At 29.2% G+C, this 12723-nt stretch overlaps 1 protein-coding gene across 6 annotated transcripts in view; it reads left to right on the forward strand.

Annotated features, from left to right (window-relative positions):
• The window catches only part of Daao1 (D-amino acid oxidase 1), a 37954-nt gene that overhangs the window by 10316 nt on the left and 14915 nt on the right, over positions 1-12723 (forward strand). Inside the window, exon 1 of one of the 6 annotated variants that reach the window (XM_075368267.1) lies at positions 154-239. The exons of 4 other annotated variants lie outside the window; for them this stretch is intronic. In XM_075368267.1, coding sequence (XP_075224382.1) covers positions 201-239 — 39 coding nt within the window. In that variant the 5' untranslated portion in view covers positions 154-200. Of the gene's footprint in view, positions 1-153; positions 240-9188; positions 9252-12723 lie in introns of those variants that run through there. One more of the 6 variants, XM_075368273.1, reaches the window with a different exon arrangement.

Raw genomic sequence — 12723 nt, forward strand, 5'->3', positions numbered from 1 at the left:
AGAGTAATTTATTATCTTGCTTCATTAATATGTGTTTTTTTCTTACTCTACTATTGAAATTGTTTGTATATTAATTTTTATCTTAATTCACTGTTTGATATAAATTACAGTTAATTTAACTGTAGGTCTTGTTATATTACAGTTTAACCTTGGATGAACTGTCAGTTTTCTGGCTACATGCCTGATGTGAACTGTGTTTTATGTGTAACTTCTGTGAATTTAAAATAATTTTTCATAGTGTAAGCAATATATATCTTAAATACAGTGCTAAATTAAAATTTTCTTAGTCAATAGAAAAAACAATTAGCAACTTCCTTATTTAATGATTTTTTTTCAGTCATGAACTGATCGCTAATTTGTACCTGCTTCATTGTACTTGCTTCATTGTCTGATTAAAATAGATTAATAAATGTTTTAACATTTAATTTGTAGTTAACATAGTTAACATTTGTAGTTTAACATTTAGTTTGTAGTTTTAATATTGTGTTATTGACAGTTTAGATTTTTTAAATTTTATTTTATTAACTTTCATGTAGGGTTTGAAGAAAAATGGTTTTTAGTTAAACAGTATTCTTCCATATGCCATCAATAATTAAGAAAACATTCTCAAGCTGCTCTCTGGTGTTTGAAGGAATAAATCAATTTCTTGTAGGATATACTTGAGCTGGTTGATTTAAATTAATAAGTACTGTGGTGCTTCCATTCTATCTTCCAGGAATTGTAATTTGGATCAATATCTGTATGGGCTTTAAAACCCTTGTTTTTCATGTTTTATAGTTGGTCTGTGGGTAAATTGTTCTGTTCTCACTATTTATTCATCTTATAATTGAATCCTTTTTTCATGGTGGTGTTCTGTTGATTTTTAGCTAGCCACCTACCCGTTAATGGTAGTAGGACCTGTGTAGGTTTGGTAATCCTTGGTATTATTGTGGTTAGTGGGTAAAACTGTGCCTTATTCTTTTTAATACATTATATATATTACATAAGAAACAATAATATTTATTTTTAAGGGAAAAATGTCATTATATTTGTATAGCTTGGTTTAGTAAACTTGTTTTGAAAAAGCGACTACTCAGATCACATGCGCATGCACACACACACACACATACAGTCTTGCACTTTAACAATTTATTTAATTTAACATTTTTTATTAGGTTATATTATTTTTAATTAATATATATAGGTGATTCCAAATTGCATGGTAATCTCTGGGAAATAATTCTATAACCAAAATTAAGAAAAAAATGATTAAAAATGATTCTATAGCTAGAAAATGGTTCATTAACGAGTCTCAGCTTGCGAAACATTTAGCCCTGCATTCTGCTCCCTCTCTGAGATTAAACCATACTAAACTTTTTTGGGTACTAATTGAGGTAAAAATTTAGTGCTTCCCTCTATTTTTTATCTAAGAATTTTAATAAATGTGGTCTTAGACCTATTTAGGCTTTAAGAAAAACAGAGTAAAACACGAAAAGGTTTTGTCAGAAAATACACTTTTTTAGGTTAAAATTAAGTCATTTTTTACTTTTGTTGTAGAGTATCTAATTCTGAGAAACTTGATGTAAATAACATCTATTAAAATTAAACACAAATTTGAGAAGTTCAACTTTAATTAGAAACAAAACACCCAAACTGAATCAGAAAAGTGATACAATTATAAAACAAAAAATATACATACAAATGCTAAAAATTATAAAAATAAATTTCAAAGACATCATTTTAAAACATATTAAAATTTTCTGTAGTGTTTCATAGTTTGACAATAACAGCTGAAACAATTAAGTGTCTATCATTTGAATATTCATTTGAGCAGTGTTTGTGCTGTTATTGTTCTGTCAGTCATTCACAATTTGTGATACCATAAATTTGTTTTCATTTGAAGAGTTGATGAATATGTTGTTAATTTATGATAAACTAAATAAAAATTATTTGGCTGCTGTGCGTGGATATCGGGAAATTTATCCAGATCAAAGAGTACCAGATGGTAAAACATTTGAGGCTTTTGGAGAGGCGAGTTCTAGAGGCAGGTATGCTTAAACCACAATGATTCAATGCTGGTCGTGAACATTTTGTGAGAAATGCCAACACTGAAGAAGCAACATTGAATGTGGTACAAGCATATTCCACCTCACACACCAGAAGGTTGTCAGATTGCTTTCATGTTTTGCAATCAAGTGTGTATCAAATGTTACAGGAGCAACAATTATACCTATTCCATATATCACGTTTACAAGAGTTATTGTCACCTGATTTTGAAAAGCTGATGAAATTCTGTTGATGGTTAATTAGAAAATGTAAACATGATCCTGATTTCCTAAGTAATATTCTAATTACTAATGAATCCTGTCTTATAAGAAATGGCATTGTAAATTATCGAAACGCTTACCCTTGGGGAGAAGAAAATCTACATGAGACTGCTTCAAGTCATTTCCAATGCATTTTTTTCATTTAATGTGTGATGTGATCTTCTTTGTGATAATCTCATAGGCTCCTTTTTCATATCGCCAAGGCTCAATGGAGAGCGGAACTTGCATTTTTTGCAAACAAATCTTGCAGATATTGATAGAATTCTTGGAAGATATTTAACTTGCAAATAAAGTGCAGATGTGGTTTTTCAATGATAGTTCACCTTTTCATTATTATTGTAATGTGGTGAATCATTTAAATAGCACATTTAATAGGCAATGGATTGGTCGAAACAGACCAGTAAAATGGCCACCTCAATTTCCCAATCTCACACCAGTGGAATTTTTCCTTGTAAAAGTGTTTATTCAGCTTGTACTGGCACACAAGAAAAATTGAGACATCATATAATAGAAGCTGGAGCTACTGTTTGGAATAATAATGATGCTGACAAAAAAAGTTTGTGTTTTACCTTGTTATTCTTAAAACCTAAGTGAATAGAGGTCAGGGACCATTTATTCATTACAGAAACATCAAATTTACCCCTCGATTTGTACCCCAAGAAATTTTAATATGGTTTAATTTCATAGAGGGAGCAGAAGCAGGACTGAATGTATCACTGGCCAAAACTTGCTGAAGATTTTTACTTTTTTTCTTTATTTATCTCATTTTAGTATTTTTGGTTTTGGGAGCATTATCTCCCAAGATTGTCATGCAATTTGGAATCTTTCTGTACAGCCTGTAAAGTGTATTGGCTGTAATCAGAGTATTTCCATCTATCTAGCTGCCATCAAGTATGATACTAATATCCTGATCTACTTCACAGTACTTGTTTTTCCAGTCTGTACATCTTCAGGTTTATATTTTATATACGAGGTGTGATCAAAAAATACGGTAAATAATTTTTTAAAGGTTACATAGAATTCGATTTAATCTTCTTCAAAGTACTATTCTTGGCTAGCAATGCACTTATCCCAACGTTGACGCCATGACTGGAGGCATTTCTGGAAGGCATCTTTCGGAAGGGCTTTCAGCTGCTCGGTCGTGGCCCTCTCAATGTCAGCAATGGTGTCAAAACGTTTTCCTTTAAGCACAGTTTTAATTTTTGGGAAGAGCTAAAAGTCGTATGGTGCTAAATCCGGTGAGTATGGCGGATGTGGACAGACAGGAACACTTTTTTCGGCCAAAAACTCAGGAATGAGAAGGGAGATGTGACACAGCGCATTGTCATGGTGAAGAAGGAAGCCATTGGTTCATTTTTCTGGTCGCTTTCTTTGTACATCATTTCGCAAACGTTGCAGTACACCCTTATAAAATTCAGAGTTTACACTTGTTCCCCTTTGAATGAACTCTGATCGCACTATGCCCTCACTATCGAAAAAAACGAGGATGACCTTGATGTTGGATTTTGACTGACGTGCCTTTTTAGGGCGAGGAGATGAACTGGTTTTCCATTGGGAACTCTGCATTTTGGTCTCAGGGTCATAGCCATAGACCCAACTTTCATCTCCAGTTACAATTTTGGCCATGAAGTCCGGATCTGCATGAAGATGACCCTTCAACTCCGTGCAAATTGACACACGATTTTCAAAATCCATGACCTCACTTCAGCGGCTCTGGCAGCTGACTGGCAAGCTCGAACGTGTTACAACTTGTCCCTGCCTGTCTCAGTTGATCATGCTATTGGACAAATTACAGCATATGGATGTAGCGTCGGCAGTTGCCGCTTTAAAAATTCATTCACCGTATTTTTTTATCACACCTCGTAGTTATTATATGAGTACTTGAGATCCATGGTATTGTATGAGTGTATTTCCAAGAATGTTTAGAATGTTTCCTTATTAGTTATCAATTAAAATTTCAGTTACCCTCAGCAAAAAAAAAACATCTTGGAGACAATTGTTAATTACTCTCAGTTTCTTAAAGGAGTGCAACACTTTCCTTTGATTTATAACTAACAAGTTGGAGTATCGAAAATTTTTCTAAAAGAAACAGAAAAAAAGTGAATTATATTGTTTGAACTTGAAAGTGCACATATATTATTATTATTAAATATATTTTTATTATAAAAAGTAAAACCAAACTCCATCCTAAACCATAGAGATTGAAACCCTACATTAGTTGACCTTAAAACTGGAGTGAATATTAATGAAGTTATGAGAACAAAGTTAAACACAATCTTAAATGCATAATGTACAGATAGAAAACAAACTAAATGCATACAATTGTGTACATATTATTTATATTTGAGATTTTTTTACATGGTAACATCTAACATAACATTATTATTATTTTATTACTGAATAAAAAACACTTTTTAGCACAGCTTAGTGTACTGACTTTATGCTAATTAACTTTTTATATTAAGTAAAATATTAGTCTCATTCTTTGGGAAGTCATCTTAGTGCTTCAATATTAATTAGATAAGTAATTTTCTTAATTGCTGTAACAGAAAGTTTTAGAAATTAGAAGAACTAAATGTAGCTCTTCTTTAAGATAAATGGAACTTCTTCGATATTTATATTTTTTAAGATCCTTGTAATGTTTTATTTAAAAAGTGGTAAGCAGGAACAGAACTTCATTTGCATTGCTTACAACATGCAAACACGCAACATCAAACCAAAGAGATTTTATGTGATTTTTATCATACTTCTGATTTTCAATAAAATTCCTGCAGACATAAAACAAGTAAAATTAATTACCAGGTATAAATCGGCATTAAAAAAGTGTCTACTCAAAGAGGATTATATCAAAAGTTTCCAAAAATAAGTAATTTATCTCAGAATTAAATGTATTTTTTCTCTCTTGAAAAATTACATATTAATATAACACCCAGTGTAAACAATTCCCTTTTATTATAATTCCAATTTTCACATAAAGATGGTAATTCCCATACAGGATTTCCTCAAGAGTACCTAATTCATATTCTTTTATGATCTAAAAATCATAATATATCAAGAATATGTTAGGTAATTTCCTTTCATTGTTATTACATCAATATAATATATATATATATATATATATATATATGTATGTGTATATTTTATTTTAAGTTTGCAAGAATTACAACAAAATTTTAAGTACCAAATTACAACAAAATTTTGTTAGAAATACGTACTTTATAAGAGATGAGAATAAAACTATTGCTATTTATTTTTTTATGGGAGGTTGTAAATCTCTCACTCACTTGCTCTCATATATTAGATAAAAACCACCTAATACAGAATATTGAGGTAAGACATATCTTACTTTAATTTTTCATGAAAGTACTGTCCCAGGATCTTGCATTCTCAATTATGATTGAAATAATTCCCTTATTGCATAATATAAAATTAAAAATAAAAATACTAAAATAATGAAAATTGTGTATTAATTTAAATGAGTGCTACTATCTGTGCAATTTTTATAAAACAATCTCCCTCAGACACGGTTTGACGGTTTATCAAATTGAAATTTTGTTTCTAATGTATTTAATTTTTTGTCATCTTTTATATTTCTAATATATCTAAATTTGTGTTAATATCAGAAATAGAATGTTTATTGTTTATTAGATGGTCTGCCATAAAGATAAATCTAATATATTATTTTTGTAGTTTCTATAATGTTCAAGAAATCTAGTTTTAAAGGATCTATTTATTTTTCTGGTATAAATATAATGACAATCATTACATTTAATTTTATAAATTCCACACAGGTTGTCTGTTTTATTATTATTATTAGTTGTTCTTTAAGTATTTTATTATGTGGTTTTGTATGCTAGTTTAAATATTTCTTTTTTGTGAATTTTCATGTTTTTAATGATAGTATTAGTGTATTAATACTTTTATGTATATTTTTCACTCTTTTGTCTTATTATGGTATTGGTTGTAAGGTTGTTATTGTGTTTCATAGTTGTTTTTTATAGATATTATTAAAAAGTACGAGTAGTATCATAACCTTTTTCGACTGCTATATGTTTATTTCATTATTAAACTTTTCTTTGTTATTATTTGTCTATTTGATTGCTGTATTAATCATATTTGTATATGTGATAGCTTTGTGAAAACAAGGGTGATTTGATTTTTTATGAATTGTTATATAACAGTACTGAGAAATAATGTGAATCTTAAAAAGATTAATTTCATATAAATATATATATATATATATATATATATATATATATATATATATATATATATATTTATATATTATTTATAATATATATATATATTTTTATATATATTATTTATTTATGGTCAGCGATTTTCAACTTATGGAAAAAGTGGAACAAAGAATTTGCATTAAATTTGCTTTAAGATTGGAATAAAGTGCAGCACCACATTGGTAATGTTGAATGTTGCTTTTGCCAATTCTATGTATAAAGCAAACATTTACAAGTGGTACAAACATTTACAAGATGGTTGTGAAGGCATTGAAGATGATGAGCTCCTGGACATCCTAGCACATCAACAACTGATGGCATCAAAAAAGGGAAGAAAATGGTTATGGACAATTGCTGAATCACTATCAGAGAGTCAATAAGGATTTACTACCCAGAACTTCTATGTCGTTTTCATGACGCAATAAAAAGAAAGCTCAGATTTGTAGCAAAACAATTCATGACAATTGCACCACAATAATGCATCTGCTCACATTTTACTGCTTGTTTGTAAATTTTTAGTCAAAAACAACAGTGACTTCTTCCTATTCCCCAAGCCAAAAAAAAAACCATGAAAGACAAATGTTTTGCCTGCATTGACGAGATAAAGACAGAATTGCTGAAGGAGCTAAACGCCATGTTGGAAATTGCATTCCAGAAGTCCTTCAATTGGAAAAATAATTGGCACAAATATATTATATCTGAAGAGGAGCTTTGAAAGTGACAAAATCAATATTTATGAATAAAGATTTTTTGAAAAACTAAATTCCACATATATTTTTTATTAACCTCGTATGTTTGTTGTATGAAAGTGTAGTATCTATGTACTTATTATATGCATGTTCAAGGTCTCCTTTTCACTATAAATTCACCATGAATTCAATGATCAGTTTTTTGTTTTGTAGAAGTCTTCTGTGATGGTCTCCTTTCAGTAAATTTCTTCCAGATCCCTTAGATGTAAACTACAAAAATATTTTTGAAATCAAAAGTTTTGTGGTTTACCCAGTAGAAAATTTGAAAATATTTTTTAACTTATTTGTAATACATACAAAACTTGTTTTTACGTATATAAAAGCCACAGTAGCAAACATATTGATTTTTATTTTAAAGTTTTATAATTTTAATTCTGGTATTTGCTCGATAAGATTCGGAAAAATTTGTTAGACTTGATTAGAATAACTTATAATATTTTAAAATTAGAAGAATAACATTAAAGGTAATGAGTATATAAGACATTATAAAAAATAAGTTTATGACTGTAATTGTATGGTAGTTACACCCATGTGAATAAATAAATAAATAAATAAATACTGAGCAGTAAAGGTAACCTGATGTGAAACGTAACTCTCTCTGAAAATACAACGCCATTCTCAAGAATAAAAAGCGCTCTTGCCAAGCTTAATAGGGGATATCAGGGATAAAGTAATTTCCAGTTGTCTATTATCTCAGTTACTTATATTGTTGCAGTTATTTAAAGTTAAGAGGTTTTTTGCATTGACAGGAATAACTGTTTTATTGTTTTCAAAAAAAAAAATTTTGATCAACTTTATTCAGAGATTGTAGTTTGATCAGAGAAATAAATCTTATTACAGATTTTGTTTAAGTTGACTGGGTTTTCAAAGTTTAGTGTGAATTACTTTTATTTAGAGAAGAAGTGAGCAAGTTACCAATAAACTGTCAAATGTTTCTGCATCAATAACTGACTCGCTTAACTATAAAAAAGAGATGAGTGAGCTATGTATAATTTTTTCAATTTTAAGTTTTAAAATTGATTTTCTTAAATCTTTACATAAAAATACTTTGGATATAAGAATGACATCAGGCTATATTTCATTATGATATTGTTATATCATAATGTCTAATATTAAGCAATGATGACAAAAAAAAGAAAATTATTTTTAATTGTCTAGGTAGATAATGTAACATTTTTGTTTTAAAAAATATCTACTAGAGTTTTCTGGAAAAAATTACAAGACAATCAGAGGAACTACATTTAAAAAAAAAGTTAAAATTAATAAAATTATGCATGTTTGTACAGCATGACTGAGAATTAAATTGCGTTATTTATTTCTAAAACTTTGCCAGTTAAACCATAAAGTTATCTTTTTAATAAAGATAAGTTGTAATTTAAATGCTTTATTCATTGCCGATAATATTTAAAGAGTGAGATAAAAATCTTAATGAATATTTATTATATTTTTATAAATAGAAATATAATATTACTGCCCCATAAAGTAAAGATTAATGTTATAATAAATAATCAAATATTTATTTTTTAATGCTCACCTTTTAATAATTTGTGTTTAGTCTGGAATATGTGTTATGTTAAGTATGTATAGCAATCTAACAATGTAATTATTTTTATCCTAATTCTTGTATGCTGGTATGATTTCTATACCTGTTACGAAATATTCTTTTGTTCTGTTAAGAGTATTGAAATAAAATACAGCATTTGCATTAGCATTTTTATTACAATGATATTTTATATATTATCGGTTGTAATTAGTAAAGTATTCTTACTTTGACTGTATGTGAATTAGATTCTTGAATATGTATATAAATTTGTGCTTATTGTTTAAGTGATTTATTCTACTTAAGACTATTTTGTTAATGAATTTACAGATGTAACTTTTATTATCCATTTTCAGTGCTTCTTTTTAAATGTTGTTAAAGAACCAGGTGTTTTAATTAAATCCATTTCAGATAGTGGGTATGTTTTTAAACTATACATTGTTTACAACTTTTACTGTTAAATTGTAAGATTCTGAGTGTTGGTTACATTTTACAATATTCTAAAATAAAAATGTATTTTTTTAACCAGTAATCTCTTTTCCTAAGAATTTTAGAGAAGTACAGAAATTTGTTTTCTTTAGAAATGAAAGTATTATTTGTTTTGTATAATATGTTTTTCAGAATTTTCACAGTGTTATATGTTTTTACAAGATTGATGTTTGCTTGCATCACCATTTCGTTAATTGTTGATCGGTAACCCTTATGGTTTGGCAATATTATGCATTTCTAATAATTCACTGCAATTAACCAAACCCAGATAGAAGAATCATATATTGACCAGATAACAGTAGTACACGTATAATCATAACTTTATTAATTGTTTAAATAATTTAGTGTAAACTAAATTTTAAGTAATGATTTCCAGAATCTGAAGTATTACATAGACTCTTTCTAATAAGAACACCTAAGCTAATAAATAAAAATAGACACATTAAAGAATTACCATAAAGTAATAATTTTTCTAGCAATATTAATTAATTATGCTTGTTTGTGAATGGTGGCCATTCCCAACACATGCTAATTTTTGACTTTGCAGCCATTAGCAAAAAATTAATTATCTTTGGCTGAATTATGATAAAATATTGCGACATCACCATTTTTTTCATCAAATTCTTTTTTTTAATTTGAGTCTATAAAGTTATCTCCTGAGTTGATATCAAAATTTAACAAATTCCACCTTTTATAGCTTACATTTGCAGTTAAGGGGTGAAATATTAGTCAGTTTTTTATTATTAGGTATGGTACCATACTTGCCATAGCTCGAGTATTAACATTGATCAGTGTTTCCTTTCTTTTTTTATGAATTTTTGAAAGTTTGAGGCTTGATATCTCTAGTATGGCTTGAGAAAAAAAATTTAATTTTTCCACATAATACGCAAGGACGGTCCAGAAAGTAACTTATGTTTGTGCCTAGTGTGGAGATGGGTGGGGATAGATCCAAACCCACTGGGTTAGTCTAGTGGTGACTGCTTCCTAAATCAGCTGATTTGGAAGTCAAGAGTTCCAGCGTTCAAGTCCTAGTAAACATAGTTACTTTTATGTGGATATGAATACTAGATGAATAACAGTGAATAACGGTGTTCTTTGGTAGTTGGGTTTCAATTAACCACACATCTTAGGAATGGTCGAACTAAGACTGTACAAGACTACACTTACATTTACACTCATACATATCATCCTCTGAAGTAATCCCTGAACGGCAATTCCTGGAGGCTAAACAGAAAAATGAAAGGGGATAGATCCACCAACTTGGTGTCAAAACATTTCTACATTCAGTACGCATCAAGCTGTCATAGCATGTGGTCTGTGATTTTTCTACTTTGCTCATTATGAATTATTGATGCGCTTCAATAGAAAATCCCGTGAGGAACTTTGTGAGGTACTTTCAGTGATAGGTTTATACTGACAAAAAACCTCAAACCAACTGAAATTCATCGGCAACTTTGAGAGGTGTATGGAGATGGAGTAATGAGTGAAGGTGGAGCGAGGCAGTGGTGCATTCAGTTTAAAAATGGCTGCACCAGTGTTCATGATGAGGACCACAGTGGTGGCCTAGCCTTGTGACTGATGAACTGACGATGAAAATCAACAATAAAATTTCTGAAAAACGCCGCATTATTTCTCACAAAAACTCAATTCATTTCCCCCAAATTTCACAAAGTTTACTGCATGAAATTGTATTGGGGAAGCTTGGTTATCACAAGTTTTCTGCAAGTTGGGTGCCAAAAATGTAAGTAAGCAGATTTCTACAGAGAAGGAATTGAAAAGTTTGTGTATCATTGTAAGTGTCTCAATTTAAATGGCAACTGTGTAGAAAAATAGTTTAAGATTGTTCCTTTCAAATGTATATAATAAAATTTCTTTTTTTTTATTTGGTTGATTTTTTTATCTAAAATGTAAGTTACTTTCTGGACAGCCCTTATACATATATAGAAGAGCAACCTCAATTAAAATTTCAACTTTGTTATTTGATTCTGAACCAAGTTTACAATTAATGCATATTTGTGTAACTAACCTTAAATTTGCCCATTATACCCATTATTAGGCCTAACAATACAGTTGTACAAGTTTTCATGAAAACCCTCTTTAAATTGGAAAAAAAACACAATTCATTATTTATAATTCATAAAAAATATTACCTTAATCTTAACATGCAGGCCAAAAAAACTTTTCATGACTTAAAAATTAAATTTATGATTTAGGTATTAATATGTGAAATTTTAAGACAGTACTAATTTTCATGATTTGTATTTACATTATACAGAAATTAAAGGTACACCTTAAAGGTGTATTTTGAAATGATTTAGTCTAATAAAACTAACATAAACTTTATCAGAAATTTATTTTGTTGAAATTATGTCAAAATCACAAAACTAAAATAAAGTTACTTTTTTTGTTTTTTATAATTTTAATGACTAATCAGGAATATTGTTATTTCTTCTGACAGTTTATATAAAATTGAATGAGATTTCCCTGCCACTCCGGTAAGTTCAAACACATAGTTTCCTTAAAATATTTTTAGTTAGAACTAAAACTCGATCCCAAGCAAATTTGTGAAATAAGTTCTAGGTCCTGCAGCATGATAAAAGTGTACATACACATCATTGTATTTTTAACCTATTTGCACAATATTTGTGAACCACCACTGTCCATCATGCTGTCGCTGTCATTTATCTCCAATTTAAGAACATAATTTTATGATCTTCGTCAGTGTCCATTTTTGATGTTGTGTAGCACCTAATTATGTTCTCTACAACTCTGAAATTTATGAAAGTGAAGATTTGATCTGCTGTTGTGCTTGTAAGCTAGCTTTACTTTCTTTGCACTTTGTTGTGCCTCCTACTACATTGCAGGTATTTTACTCATGATAAGGTACAAAAAATACCAATTGGCTTCTAATCCAAATCCATTTTGTGGTTACAAATTTGGATTTTACTCTTTTCATCTTTAAATTTCAAAACAATTGGATATACCCAATCGTACCTTTGAATTTTATCCTGGATTACATATGTGAAATTCTCTACAAAGTCAGCCAAAGTTATGAAATCAGTTTCAGAAAAACTTTCTTATCTTTTGAAAACTTGAATTTTGGAAATGTAATGATGACTTTTCAGTTTTTCTCATTTTTCAATCAACAATTCAAAATATTCATCTTGAGATTGTATAACTATATCACCATTTCAGCCCCGTCCTGTTTATCAATTTTTAAACATTTCAAGAGCAGTTTGTTTAACAGGACTTTTTTACACAAACTCATCATACAACTATAATTATTACTGACACACACTATTACATCAAGTAAATCCTTATGATTAACATTGAGTTTTGTGTCAGCAGTCATCAGTTTGATGTTTTGATGATAAATGCAAACACACATGAGTACCTGTTGA

Source organism: Lycorma delicatula, chromosome 6, assembly GCF_047948215.1.
Source record: "Lycorma delicatula isolate Av1 chromosome 6, ASM4794821v1, whole genome shotgun sequence".
Classification (NCBI taxonomy): Eukaryota; Metazoa; Arthropoda; class Insecta; order Hemiptera; family Fulgoridae; genus Lycorma; species Lycorma delicatula.